We start from the raw sequence: 14,185 nt of genomic DNA, 5'->3' as shown, positions 1-14,185 counted from the left end.
GAACCAGCCTCTCAGTCTTCCCAGCCCATCAGCCTATCCACTAGCCTCCCTGACCCATCAACCTCCCAGGCCTTTGCAAGCTCCCTCCAACCCACCCTCCAAGCTGCAGCCAGAGCAGGTCACGTTAAAGGGATTATGCTCTTCAATCCAGGGCCTTTCTGTGGCTCCCTCCTGCTCCAGGCTAAAGTCTGCTTTTCCTAACAAGACATTCAAGGCCTCCAGGTCCAGGTCTGGCCTCCCCACCTGTTCATCCTGGAAACCCCCCAAGCTGGGCAGTATGTTCATTCCTCACTGCATCCTCCAGCGCCAATCCCTCTTCACGGCCTCTGGTTACCAGGTACCCATGCTGCAGTGTGGGCCTCTGCTGGGGAACACCCTTGCCACTCCACCCTCCTCCTCCTCCTATCCAACAGGTAACTTTCCTAGACCCCTCCCATATCAGCCTCAAGCTTTCATACTCCCTGGGGCACATCTGTAGCTGCATTTACTACCCTGATCTGAGACTGTGTGCCCACAGGCAGCCTCCCCCACCAGACTGAGCTCTCTGGCCCTGGGAGGTGTGATGAACAAATGAATGAGCAACTGAGTAGCCAGAGTAGGGCAAAGCAGCATTTCATTCAATTGACCTTGGACACTGCAGCACATGGTGGGTCGGCTTCATTCCCCATCCTCACATCGTCACTCAGTAGCCTATCAGCCTCCTTGCTATTTAATTTTCTTCTTTCCCTTTCCCTCCCTCTCTCACTCTGAATCCTGCCCTCTTAAGGCTTTTCTTTCTGTACTTTCTTTCCGTATGTCTGCCCCCCACCCCGTGATATTTTTCACTCTCCTCTCAGTCCTGAGGGAGCTCCTTGAAGACAATTTGCATCCTCACCTCTTCATGGCCACATTTGATAAATGCTGGCTGAATGAAGTATATGATGAATGTGGCAGTCCCAGCTCCTTTATCTGACAGATCTACTGAGGCAGGATCTGTTTTTTCCTCTAAGTACCCAAAGACTCACAGCCATTAAGGGCCAGTTCTATGCCAGGCACTGAGCCAGATACTTCCACACAGCCCTCCTCTCTGCCCTCCCTCCTCCTCACCCCCAGGTGTGAGGTTTTCCTGCATGAGTTGCTGCCACCCACCTGTGTGTTCATGCGTTTATGGAGATCCAGCCCTGCTGTTCTCCCCTGGTCACAGTATGGCCCTGGTTGCTGAGCACTTGGGCTCAAACTCACCTAATTCTAACAGCCTATGAGGTGGTCATACTGTTCTGTGACGAAACCAAGGCCCTGAGAATGGTGGTGACGAGTGCAAAATCATACTTCTACATAGCAGAGCCGAGATTCAAACCAGATGTGCACAAACCCCAAACCTATCATGCAAATAATCAGTAGAGCAGACCATCTGGATGTCTCAAGTACTCTGAACTCCCAAATCACATGCCAGATGTCAGAATGCCAGTTTGTTAAAAGGGAGGAGGAAAGAGTGGACCTTTTCTCTTCAACATGTTCACCTCATAGAGTTCACTCTTTCAGAATGTTATTCCTAGCCACCTAGCTGCCCAGGTCAGAAGCCTGTGGGTTCCCTGGATCTCTCTACCTCAGCCCCCAAACATATCCAATCCAAATTTTCCCATTCTATCTCTATCTCCTGACTCCATCTGCTTCTCCACATTCCCCATGATCACTGCCTGAGTTCTGGCCACCATCATCTCTTACACTGGTTTCTCCTTCAGTCTTGCCTCTGCACAATGCTATCTTTAAATCTGGCGGTACCATTCTCTCGTTGAAATCCTTCGGTGGCTTCAGGATAACTGTCCTCAGGATACCTTCCAGATTCTTCAACTTTCTTGAAGGCACTTATGCTCTCTTGCCACTAAGCCTTTGCGCAGGTTGCTCCTCTTTCCCGAAACACCCTCTGGTCCTCATTGTTACCCCCTTCCTCCTGCTGGGAATCTTGAGCGCCCCCTCTCTCATGGGTTAGTTACCCCGATGTATGCTTCCATGTACTTCCCACACTTTAGCAATTAACACACATTGCCTGTTCACTGGACTCTACCTCACTAGACAGTAGCATCATTAACTTGCTCATCCTTTCACCAAATTGAACGACTCTGTAATGATTGTTAACTACGTGCCATAGTTACATACATACAAACACAGACCCAGACGTGGCCCTCGAGAACAGACACTATCTTCTCCTTTGGGATCTCGGCGTCTAACGATAGTAGGCTCTAAACGTTTGTTGAAGGAACAATCTGAAGTGTCAGTGTGAATCCGCGATGCCGCGCAGCCTTCTGGAAGTCGTAGTCCCGGGATGCAGGCCTCTCTTTGTGGCGCAGGCGCATTCCGCTTGAGGCTGTTTTGCTGTTAATGCGCATGTTCTGGGGGCGGAATGGTGGGACTGCGCATGCCTGAAGGGTGGGGGCGCGGCCGAAAAGGCGGAGCTCTGCGGAGGCGGGGCTTCGGCGACTTGCGGTGGTCGCCGCGGAACCCCGCCAGTCTGCGAGGATGGCGGGGAGGGGAAAGCTGATTGCGGTGATCGGAGACGAAGACACGGTGACCGGCTTCCTACTGGGCGGCATAGGGGAGCTTAACAAGAACCGCCAACCTAATTTCCTGGTGGTGGAGAAAGATACTACCATCAATGAGATCGAAGACACTTTCCGGTACGGTAGCCCGCGAGGCCTGAACAGGCCCCTCTGCTGCCTGGTGGGAGCGCTGGGAGAAGGCGGGGGCGGCGCGGGGCTTGCAGACCCTGGCTGAAGCGTTGGGTCCCTGCCTCCAGAGTCAGGGAAGTCAGTGCGCCCGCCCTTCCAGAGGAGAGGCCTCCGCGCCCCAAGTTCCCTCTGGGGGCTCGGTGGGACCAGGGCTTCCTCCTCACATGACTGCGTATCAGGAAAGAAAGGGAACAAGCAGCTCATGACAGGCGCGCCGTCGCTTGGCGGAATCTGCCACTTCATAGCTGGGCGTCCAGAGCGCCTGGGCCTCGGAGGCGGCCAGTCTCAGCTCCTCTGCAGGGGTTCTCCCAGTTCACCCATAGAGCAGGCTACTGGCATTGCAAAGCACTCAGCTCTAGCGAGTTGACCTCTAAAGGAAATACATACAGTGAACACATGTAGGGAGCCCTGGACTCGGGCTTTCTTGTATTTTCGTCTCCCTTAGAGGCGCACTGCACAATCGTCCTGTAAGGTAAGGGTTATTACTCCCACTATGGATGAGAAAACAAAAGCTCAGAGAGACTAAAGCTCCGAGAGGTTAAAAAACATACCAAAGTCACACGATTCTGAAGAGACAGAGCAGGGATTTGAACCCAGCCCCAAACCTTTCTGCCTCTTAAGCTAGGGCTACACTTTGCCTTGTGCCACCCTCCTCAGTCTGTCTTGGAATTTCTCGTCCTAAGCACAGTGGGTAGAAGATCAAGACTGTGGCCTCCCTTCTGCAGGCTTGTCTCTTAATTCAGGCATTGGCCTGGTAATTAGACTTGAGGACATCAGTCCCCTAGTCTTTCCCTCACCCCTTCTCTAGGGCCCGTTTTGCCAAGTCTCAGGAACAAAGTACTCACCTGTTTCTCCCTAAACAGCCCAGCCCTGAGCTGCAGGCTGAAACTAGTTCCTGCTGCCTGGGGTATGATAGGCCCTGACTGGGAGGCTAGTAGGCTGACTTCTAAGCTGATCTCTGCTGATCTGCAAGCAGTCTGGTAAAGTGACCCAAGTTGTCATGGGAGGACAAATTTTACCCCAAGAACTTGCCATGTTTCCAACCAAAAGGGAAATCAAGTCTAACCTACCCTATTATCTGACACAGTAAGTGGTCAGTAGTTTTTTAAAAAATTATTTTATTGGAGTAACATTGGTTAATAACTATAGAAATTTCCGGTGTACAACTTTGTAATACAAAACAGTTTTTAATGAATACGTAAATGAATGGATGGAGGAATCACAAGAAAGGAGGATCCCAGTACCAAGTTCTCTCTGTGCAGAAAGTGTCATTCCTTCATTATGATTTTCCACTTCCTGTATTGTGTTCTTGGCTCATGCCAAATTTCTTATGCTCCATCCCCACCCTCATCAGCATAGACCTTAAGGCGTTTAGTCAGCCTACGGTTTTTTTTTTTTTAAGTTAATTTGTTTTCCTTTGAAAAGTTAATGAGTTCATGTTGTTTGCAAATTAATACTTAAAAGGTAAACACAGTTGAGAAGTCTCACTCCCAGCCCTGTCTTCTCCTACTTCATTACCTCCCTCCTCCACCCCTGTGAATAACCACTTAGTTTCTTCCTTATATTTCTAGTTTATTTAATGCAAACGGACAGATATATGTTATTCTTTCCTTTTCTTACACAAAGCTAACATATGGAATAAAATGGCATACACCCTAATCTTCATTACCAGTCTACTTGAGAGCCTTCCAAGAAGGAGAAGTAGAAAACTGACCACCATGGCCCTTAGCTTCTGAATGAAATTTGGTTCTGGAGAGAATGGAGAGTTTCATGTAGCAACCTTTACCCTTGTCCTCTGTGCTCTCTGGGTCAAGCCCGTTCTCTTCTGTAGCCCAGCCTACCAGTGGGCCTGGGACTCCCTTCTCATCTCTCCCAACAGGCAATTTCTAAACCGGGATGACATCGGCATCATCCTCATCAACCAGTACATTGCAGAGATGGTACGGCATGCGCTTGATGCCCACCAGCGCTCCATTCCAGCCGTTCTGGAGATCCCGTCCAAGGAGCACCCATACGACGCTGCCAAGGACTCCATCCTGCGCAGGGCCAAGGGCATGTTCACGGCCGAAGACCTGCGCTAGAGGACTCCCCGCATCCCTACTGCCTCTCCCCAGGCTTGCCATCAGCCCCTCTCTAAGTTTTGAGCCTCTGATTTCCAATTCCCTGCCCTTTCCCACACTAGAGGCTAGATGAGGTGCTTCCAGGTTGCTGGAGCTCTGCCATTAAAATCAAGGCTGGTTAGGGAACAGGAAGCTTGAGTGTCTTCTCTTTCCACTACCTCCTTCCCGTGCTGTTACAGTGTCATTGTTGATGTTAAATTAAAGTAATATTCTTCTCTCCAAACTAAGGCTTGGTGCTAAAAAGGACAGGTGTGGGATGAGCCTGGTGGGGGGGATAGGATGGGCAGGACTGGAAAAGGTTCTGCCAAACACCCAGGCACAGAATTTGGACAAGGAGGCCATAACTCAAGGACAGGTCTGAATCAAAGATGACTGGCTCTGGCAGGGAAGAATGGGAGGAGGCTTGTGTCCATACCCCTGGCTCCCCAACTTCAGTCTGTATGGGATGGGAGGGAACCTGACCCCAAAGGATGGAAACAGAAAGCACAGGAAACCTGGAAGCCGTGATCCTAGACTGGGCCTGCAAGTGTTGTGGAGACCAAGGCTCTTGGCCAGTGGGCCCTGGCCTGAGGCTGCCTCAGGAAGCAAGGCATGTGAGGTGTGCTGAGGGCATGGCAAGTAGAACCCTGGCCCTGTGTGAGGTGAGGCTTGGTTGCCTGGTAACTGTCCCTGGGCAGCCACCTGCTGTCAGAAGGACGCTGCTCTGGTCACCTCTCAGCTGCAGCCACCCTGGTACCACTCCTTCCCTTGCCACCATGTCGCGGCAACTCAACATGGACACGGTGCAACAGAACTTCTGGAAGGAGGAGTTTCTGAGGGAGAAGATGTTGCGCTGTGAATGGCACCGCAAGTATGGGTCGATGGTGAAGGCCAAGCAGAAGGCCAAGGCTGCAGCCCGCCTCCCCCTCAAACTGCCCACCCTATACCCCCAAACCCCACTCTCACCCCCACCTGCTCCCAAAGCAGTCCCTTCCAGGGCCCCTAGCCCTGCCCCGGGGGCTCCTATTCAGTCAGAAATGTACCCAGTACCGCCTGCCACGCGGGCCTTGCTGTACGAAGGCATCTCCCACGACCTCCAGGGGCGCTACCACTACCTGAACACCCGAAAACTGGACATACCAGAGACGCGCTACCTCTTCCCCGTCACCACCAACTTCACATATGGCTGGCAGCTGGGTGAGCCCCAACCTTCCAGAAACAATTCACCTCACAAATGGGCACCCGCCATGAGCCAGATAGTACTCTGGGCAGGAGTCATGAAAGAGTCATGGATGCTCCTTTCTGGGGTGTCCATAAGAGCAAGGAAATGTCTGAGAGGGACAAGTTCCAGATGAGACTAGAGAGTGATGGGGGTGGGGGCAGGGTGCATATGCTGCTTTAGACAGGAATGTCAGGAAAGACCTCTGGGGACCTAAAGGCTGAGAGTTAAATGATGAGCAGGAGTTGGGGATTTATTCTAAATAAGAAGGGAAGCCAGTGGAGGGTTTTAAGCAGGTGAGTGACAAAAAAGTCACCCTGACTGTTCTGTAGGTAATGGCTTTTTCATGGGACAACATAGACTGATGAAAGAGGCAGCTACTTTGAGATGATGATGGCTTGGGCCAGGGCGATTAGCAGTAGAGCTGAAATAGGTTCGGGATATGTTTTGGAGGAAGAATCAATCAATGGAACTTTCTGATGGGTTGAATGTGAGAAAGGAAAACGATACACTGGTGACACTCAGGTGTTCGGCTGAAGCAGCTGCGACAGGGCAGAGACTGGGAGAGGAGCAGGGCCGGAGGGTGTGTGAAGACAGGTCAGCGTTGGCCCTGTCCTGGAGTGGTCAGTGAGGCAGTTGCCCTCTGGACCAAAGTCTGAGCTGAAGATGCAAATTGGGGGTCATCAGAAAACAGGTACTCTTTAAAGCCATGAGATCGGGGTACCTCAGCCAGGGAGGTCTAGATTCTGGAGTCTGATGGGAGGAGAACCAGGGGACACAGAGGGGTAGGGAGATGGTGCTGATGGGAAAGCTGTCCATCTGGACTGAGTCTGCTTTTTCTGTGAAGCTGAGTCAATGTCATCAGCTGGAAGGGAGAGGAGCAGAGACAGTGGTGTAGTTTGAGAGGAAGAGTTAAGGTGTGGGAGAGGGGTCATGCCAGGGAGTGGTGCGGGATGGCTGGGTGGTGCTGAGTGTCCCGTCGTTCTTTGTGGTCATGAATTTCAAGCGATTACTCAGCCATGTGTCTGGAGCCTGCACAGAGCAGGTAGGTGTACGGTTGGGGATACATGCAATTGAAAGTTTGCCTAAAAAGTCCCCCACTTCCTTCGGGGCTCTAAAGGGGCAGTAAAAAGAGCAATTCCAATGAAAGAGGGCCCAGATGGAGAGCAAGAGGTAGAAAAAAAGCCCTACCTAGCTGTTTCAAAGAAGTCTAGCTTTGTTCCTGTGACAAGCAGGGCCGGAGGATCCTGAGGCTGGCTGTCATTTCGCCATCACTACTGATCTGGGCACCCAGCCCACTCTCCGTTTTCCCATAGCCCCAACTCCTCATAAGAACTTTTTATTTCTTCACACTTACAAAGAAGATACAACACAGGCAAATTCAGAGGGCTAGACAGGCGGGGCCTCATGTGCTTGCTCTGTGAGTTCCTTTCTCAGGAACCCATCACTGGCCTCTGACATCTTTTCCCAGGTCCCCCAGCGAAGCAAGAACTGGTCTCCTGCAAGATGTGCCGCATTGAATCGTTCTTCCGCAAGAACGGGGCCTTCGCGCTGCTTGACCCCAGGGACCTGGCCCTCTGACCTTGGGCCAGGAGATGGCTTAGAGGAGGGAAGAAGAATCATGCGCCACCTAGTGGGAAGAAGCTCTTGCCTGTGCCTGTGTGTTTGGCTCTCCCCGGCCCTGGGCTGCGTTCTGGGCTTTTCTGAAACTACCTCTGACCTGTAGATTGACCTCTTGCTTCTTCCTTAACCCTCATCTCTTTAATCATCCTTTTGAAAATTCAGCAATGGTTAGAAGAGAGCTGGAAAGGGTGAAGGCTACTTTCCAGGCGCAGGTTCCTCCGTGCCAGGGGACCACAGTAGCTGCTGGAAGTTCTTGGTGTTCCTGGGGAGAGAGTGGCCTGTCATCCCAGATGCCAGAGAAAGGGGGCCGCCACCACCCCGCAGCCTCCCCTCGCCCCCTCACCTGGCCCCGAGGGCCCGCAGCCACCCTGTCCTCTCCTGGTGCATCTGCTGCAGCTGCTCCCTCAGGGCGCGCCGCTGCCCCGCAGCGTCCTCCTGGGCAGAGCCGGGCACTGAGCGCGCTCACCTCCCAGCCCCACAGCTCGATGTAGCCAGCAGGGGGCAGCACCGGGACATACTCGCCCTGCTTAGCCCCCTCCCAGCTCTCGGTCTGTGTCTGCACAAGCGTGTGGTGCACACACTTGAAAGGGAACCAGGTCGCGCCCAGCTTGGCCCAAGCCCCCCACCAACCTCTCCCGGAGGTCTTGCCTGTAACGGGAGCTGGGCCGGGCTGGGCGGGGGTCCCAAGGGGTGCACCCGGCAGTGGCGGTTCCTGGAGATGCTAAGACGTTCCAGGACCTGGGGGAGACTGCTGTCAGCTGTCGGCCAGCAGCTCTTGGTGCTCCGTCCGCCAGCTGGCCCGACCCGTGCGGGGACGCACCCGGAGCCGCTGCTGTTCGCAGTCCTGCCGCCGCCGCCGCCTGGCCGCGCTGTGCAGCTCCAGCAGCCGCTGCAAGGTCGTCTCCTGCTGCGCTGCACTCACTCCCACGGAAGCCTCCCTGCCGGGGGGCCTGAGCCACGCACCTTTCGAGGCCTTGGGGGCCTCAGCTGCTCCCTTCCTCCTCTCCCCATGGGCATCCAGGAGCCTCGCAGAGTCGCACGCCCGTGGCCCCCCCGCCTCGCGCACCTGCTGGACCGCGGGGCGGGGGTCTCTCCCCGGGTCCTGCAGCCGGTGCTGATTGCGCACCATTCCCGGGTGCCCCGGGAGAGCTGTAGGGCGCTCTTGCTGCTCAGAGTCTCCGGTGATCTGAGCCGCTAGCATCACAGCTCCTGGGACTGGGAGCAGCGGGCTGGCTGGAGGCCTCGCAGACTGAATGAGAGCTGGTGCTCCCTCCAGGCCCGCCCCCTGCTCTCCCACCGCCAGTGCTGACTCTCGTCTCTGGCCATCCGTCTTGTCTTGCATCTTTCCCCCGGGACCTGGCCTCTCCTTTTCCCTAGGCCGCAGCATCTGTTCTCCCCGGGACCTGCAGAAGTCGCCCGGAATTCCCAGGGAGTCTCCTTCCTCCTGGGGCTGTGTAGGTGCCTCTCTTTGAGCCACTTCCCTACTCTGTGAGTCTTGGCTTCCGCCTCCGGAAAACTGAAGGATCTTCACTTCCTCACCCTGAGAGGTCTCCTCACTCGGTTCCAAGAGGGCCTCCTTTCTCTGGCACTCAGGGCAATTTCCTCTGTGGCCTTGAAGAGCATCTTTGTTCTCACCCTGAGGGGTCTCCCACCATGGACCCCCAGAGACGACTTCTCTCAGAGCCTGAGTAGCCTCCCCACTCTTCCCCTGGATTGTCTTCTCCCTCTGACTCTGAGGAATTGCAGTCCTCGGCAGTTTCTGAAATTCTGCTCTGTCCTGGCCCAGGCTCCAGCCCAGCCCCTTGCCGGGATCTTGGGGTTCTGGCAGGCCCTGGGAAGACAGGCCTGAGGACCCCCAGGCTTCCTGAGTGACTTTTCTCCCCTCAAGGTTCCCAGAGGATGTTGGAAGGGGCCCCTGGGTGGTGGGCTCTGCTTGGCTCCTCTCTTCCTTCTGGTCCAGGTCCTGGGAAGGAAGAGTACTTTGTTCCAGGCTTGTGAGGGAATCCCTGCGCCAGGGCCGCTTCCCCCAGGGGAGTCTGGAGATGCCAGTGGCTGCCCAGCTGGATCTCACTTCCATTATGCCCCTCGCCTGATTCCCGAGTTTGTTGAACCCATGTTACGTAGTGTAAAAGGTGCATCAGCGATGGTTTCTTCTTCCATCTGACCACAAGAGGTGGCCCCACCTCACCCCGGCAGCCTCCTCTGAGGCTGACCCCACTCCTACTGTCCCCAGTCTGAGAGGACCCTTGCCCAGGACCTTTGACCACTTCACCTTGAACTCTGAGTTTCCTGGTTCCCCAAAGCTACTGCTGGAGGTGGGGTTCAGCTCTGGTAGGCAACCTGAGGGAGAAAGATTGATATTGGGAGCCCCCTGCTCAAGTCTCAGCTCCTCACATTCATTCTACCTGAACTGGAACCAAGAAGCCTAGGGAGTCCCTGGCATATAGCCGGGGGTTGAGGGGGATGGGGGGGGCAGTGCCTGAGAATCGGTGTTTGAACTTCAGTTCATCATCTACCTTTGTTTACACAGCCTACAAAGTGCCTGCTTGTCAGGTTTGTCTGCCAACAGCTGACCCTAGCTTCCTTACCCTTCCATCCGAGGCAGACCACCTCATGGGAACTGGCATACTCTCTCCCTCCACCTGGAGCAGGAAGGGCCTCATAAAAACACCACCACTTTGTCCTGGTGTGCCCATCCAGGCCCATAAAAAAACTTATATGCACCTTACTTTATTATTGTTAAGCAAAAGCCAAAAGAAAAAAGAAAAAAAAAATCCTCTCTAGCTCTTTCTTGGTTTCTGACAACACCATCAAATGAAATTCAAGAAATGAAATTTTAGGCCAGGGCCAGGCCTCAAAACTGCAAGTCTTCATAATTAACCAAAAGAAATCTAAAAAAAGAGATGAAATGTCGCTACTCCCTTGCAGCTGTGGAGGAGGGAGAGTCACTCAGCATCCATAAAACTCATTGAAATAACTTGATTTCATAAGGCCTTAAATTGAGAACTTTCAGAAGAACATTCCATCTTTATGCAATGTGGATATGTGAATATTCATAACTAACAAAATGAGTATGTTCTGTGAAAATAAATCTGTTTTTTGAGGAGTTTCTGAACAAAGGGGTCTGATAAGATTCCCGAGCCTTTAGAAATGATTGCCGTGAACTGTGAACATAACCCCTAGCCTCCTTCCTCTGTAATTCGCGTCTCTTGTCTTACCGATCACTTATGTCTCTGGTAATAATGTTGTAATTCATCTATCTGTATTTCAAAGAGAATATACTTGTAAAAATTTCTCTTCCAATCAGAAAATAATCATTGGCACTTTCCTCCTCTCTCACATGCATGATGGAACCAATAAAAGCTTATGGCCTTGCTGGGTTTATTATTTAACAAATCCTTTGAGAGTCTATGTCATTTAAATTAACACTTCCAGGGCTCACAGCATCTATCCAACTGGATTCTAATCATTTGTTTGTCACGCTCCCTCACTAGGCTGCGGTCTCTTCATAGATGAGGACCAAGTGACAGGCCCAAGACTCTCTTGTGCTCTGCATATCCCCAGTGCCTGGCACCAGGGTGGCCAATAGGCAGCATAGAGCTGCTAGTCCATTCCCTCTTCCCCTGGACAGCCACGGACAGTCATTCTCAGCCTCTCACCCCTGAGCCCCAGCTTGGCTTCAGAATCCTCCTGGACACAGTGCCTGAGACAGCTGCTACCAATCAGAGAAAAGGCATATAAAAGAAAACCTACCTGTAGTCCCTGGGCACCCCAGCACCCAATAAAAATGTATGAGACCAAGAATGAGTGAGGACTGAACTGGAATCCTGGGACTCGGGGTGAGGACTTCCTGTCTCTTCCCAGTCTAGTCTGGCCACCCAAGCCCAGGGGCTCCTGCTGTCCTGGCTGCAGATTCCTCCTGTCAACATACCAGGTGTGGGCTCTGCAGGCATGCCAGCATTCTCCCACCTTGGGTCTCTGTCACGTCTGGCTTCGCTCAGGTCTGGGGCTGATGATGGGTCCGCCGCCTGACTCCTGCAGGAGTGCAAAGGCTGCCTCGGATGCACCTCTTGCATCTGGACTCTGGAGCGGGGAGGCAGTCCCCACTGCCAGGGTGGGGAGGCTGCTGAGCCTCCCCACCCAACACTCAGACTCAGTCCAGGGCAGCCTGCTCCAGCCCCTGCACCCACCACTGGATCTTGGGGGTTGCCCTTTTCCAGGGGTTGTGGGGCAGCCATATGGGAGCAAATGAGTAAGAGCCCCAGAGGAGCCTGGGGTGTGAGGAGAAGGTGTTGGCCAGGGCTATGAAAGGAGACCAGAAAGGGGCTAGTGTTTGGTTGCTTCGTGTGGCAACATGGAGTAGACACAGTTCCCTGGGGAAAAACTCACCCATCTGGGAGCTGATGGTTCTGGCTCAGGCAGTCCCCAGCCTGGGGTGATGGGCACAGCCTGGAACTCTGGAAGGGTTAGGGGGCTGGCCTAGTCCCGAGGGCAGCAACTCCCAGTGTGGCAGGCAGCCTCTAAGACGGCCCTCAGGGACCCCTCCTCCTGGCATCCATGCCCTTGAGTGACACCCTCCCCTTCCCCTCTAGGTGAGGAAGCTTGGAAAGGGGTCCAGATGAGCCTGCAGTCCTGGCCGACGGTGTTGGCCGGACACATCCTTAACGGTCATCACGTGACACGCCCTCCTGTTACAGCTGAGGATGCCTCAGCCCAGAGAGGGCTGCCAACCTGCCCCAGGTGCCTCGGCAGTTGGTGGCTGGGCTGGGACTGGAGGCACAGGTCAGGCCAGTCACCAGCCCTGGAGGGAGAGGCCTGTGGCCGGGGCTGCTCGGCATCTCATCTCAGGCTTGCTTTCCTCCCCCACTGCTGCCATGTCTAAAGGCTTCTAGGTATCACCACAGTGGATCTGACCAAGATAACAGTTAACTGCGGGATGGTAACAGCCTGCAGAGAACGAGCAGGTCCTGTGCTCCAGGCACGATGCACAAGCTTTACGTGGATGAGTTCTCCGGTCTTCCCAGCAGCCCTCTGAGAAAGCTGTGTTAACTTCCCCAGTTTGTAGCTCGAAGAAATAGAGGCTTATGGTCCATGCAGAGCATCAGAATAGAGATCTGAAACAGATCCGCCTGTCTCCAGAGCCCATGCTCTTTCTACTTCCCACACCACTATGATCACCCTGATGTCACATTGAACCCCTCGCCTCAGCCAAGACCCCGCTCACCCCAGTCATCAGCTGCTCAGAGCCCCGACTTGTCCTACCACGGGGCTCCTTGCGCTGTCCCCGCGCACACCCAATCTGGTCCCTCGGACAGCAGAACTGGGCCCAGGGCGGCCAGAAGAGGCCCAGCCCTGCCCCAGTCAGCAGCTCCAAGTCCCACAGGAGCTGAAAAAAGATGGGGTGCCAGGATGTGAGGGTGTACCCACCTTGCCCTCTGCCACACCCCCAGCCAGCCCCTACCTGCTCCTGGGCCCGCCGGCTCCGTTCCATCTCCAGGAGCACAGTGAGCAACTCCAGGCCTGAGGGACAGGCCCGGCCATCTTGCACCTGGGGAGGCAGGGTGGAGTCAGGCCCCACAGAGAACCTGCCCCCTTGAAGACAGTGGCCTGCCTGCCTCACCTGCTGCAGTGCGGCCTGGAGCTGGCCCAGGCCTGCAGGGCACCGAAAGAGGTGCTGGTACAGAGCCAAGGCCTGTTTGGGGCTACAAGGGAGCCCTGGGCCCCCAGGTGCGCCTGCCTGTGCCATGGGGTGGGGAGCTGGAACAGGTGTCCCCTCTCTGCTCTCCCTGCACCACTGGAGCCTGGAGAGAGGAGGACCAGGAGCTGAGCACAGGAGCAAGGAGACAAAGCTCCTGAGCTCAATAATGTAGGACCCTGACATCTGAGCCAGGGCCTGGGCCCCAGCCAAGTTTCAGAGAGACTCTGGCCTGACTCTGAAAAGGATTTCTTGGCCACGGGGTGGCAGTGTAGGGTTAGGAGTGTGATCCAGAGGTATGTGCATGTTTGTCTGCAGTCCTGAACGAATGTTTTATATCTACATACGTATATATACATATGAAGATGCATTATATGGGCAGATAATACGCCCAGTGGGGGCAGCAGCCGCCAGGAGCTGACTAGGGCACGAATGCTCCGTATGTGTGACCTCCCTCACAGCAACTCTGTGAAATCGGTGCTACCATTCTCACCCTCACTTTACAGATCAGAAAACTGGGTCTCAGGGAGTAAGCTGCCTTAACTAGCGTGAGGCACCGTCTCCCTCATCTAGAGATGAATGGCCGGGACAAACAGGCCCTGGCAAAATGGTCTCTGAGTGCGAGCCCATAACAGGCGGGACAAATGGCAAGCGTTCCCTAGTGCTGGCTACAAGCCGTCCACGTGCGGAGCACTATTCGAGGGTCACTCTGCTTATTCCTTGCAATACCCAAAACACATCCGATGAAAACAGTCTGTATAATTCTAACTGGAGGAGGGGATGAATACATGAGATGGTCTGCAACCTCTGCAGCCTCGTCTGCCCGCTGCTCAGCGAGAGAAGG

General features: G+C 54.2%; 2 protein-coding genes across 2 annotated transcripts; both read left to right on the top strand.

Annotated features, from left to right (window-relative positions):
- The first annotated feature begins 2,429 nt into the window (after positions 1-2,429).
- Positions 2,430-5,048, top strand: ATP6V1F (ATPase H+ transporting V1 subunit F). Its single transcript, XM_016148667.2, has 2 exons — positions 2,430-2,654; positions 4,585-5,048. The coding sequence occupies exons 1-2, from the start codon at positions 2,497-2,499 to the stop codon at positions 4,784-4,786; spliced, it is 360 nt and encodes a 119-aa protein (XP_016004153.1). The 5' UTR covers positions 2,430-2,496; the 3' UTR covers positions 4,787-5,048.
- A 110-nt stretch (positions 5,049-5,158) lies between these two features.
- ATP6V1FNB (ATP6V1F neighbor) lies at positions 5,159-7,770 on the top strand. Its single transcript, XM_016148666.2, has 2 exons — positions 5,159-6,001; positions 7,495-7,770. The coding sequence occupies exons 1-2, from the start codon at positions 5,296-5,298 to the stop codon at positions 7,602-7,604; spliced, it is 816 nt and encodes a 271-aa protein (XP_016004152.2). The 5' UTR covers positions 5,159-5,295; the 3' UTR covers positions 7,605-7,770.
- The last annotated feature ends 6,415 nt before the right edge of the window (positions 7,771-14,185 follow it).

The sequence above is a fragment of the Rousettus aegyptiacus genome, unplaced genomic scaffold, assembly GCF_014176215.1.
Source record: "Rousettus aegyptiacus isolate mRouAeg1 unplaced genomic scaffold, mRouAeg1.p scaffold_m13_p_13, whole genome shotgun sequence".
In the NCBI taxonomy this organism is placed as follows: domain Eukaryota; kingdom Metazoa; phylum Chordata; class Mammalia; order Chiroptera; family Pteropodidae; genus Rousettus; species Rousettus aegyptiacus.
The sequence above is the reverse complement of the archived record's forward strand: the minus strand, read 5'-3'. Positions and strand labels throughout refer to the sequence as shown.

Bases quoted from the DNA above. Each gene is read 5' to 3' on its own strand.
- ATP6V1F (XM_016148667.2), top strand. From the start codon at position 2,497: ATGGCGGGGAGGGGAAAGCTGATTGCGGTGATCGGAGACGAAGACACG. The intron at 2,655-4,584 runs GTACGGTAGCCC...CTCTCCCAACAG, and splicing joins GAGATCGAAGACACTTTCCG to GCAATTTCTAAACCGGGATG.
- ATP6V1FNB (XM_016148666.2), top strand. From the start codon at position 5,296: ATGGAAACAGAAAGCACAGGAAACCTGGAAGCCGTGATCCTAGACTGG. The intron at 6,002-7,494 runs GTGAGCCCCAAC...ATCTTTTCCCAG, and splicing joins CACATATGGCTGGCAGCTGG to GTCCCCCAGCGAAGCAAGAA.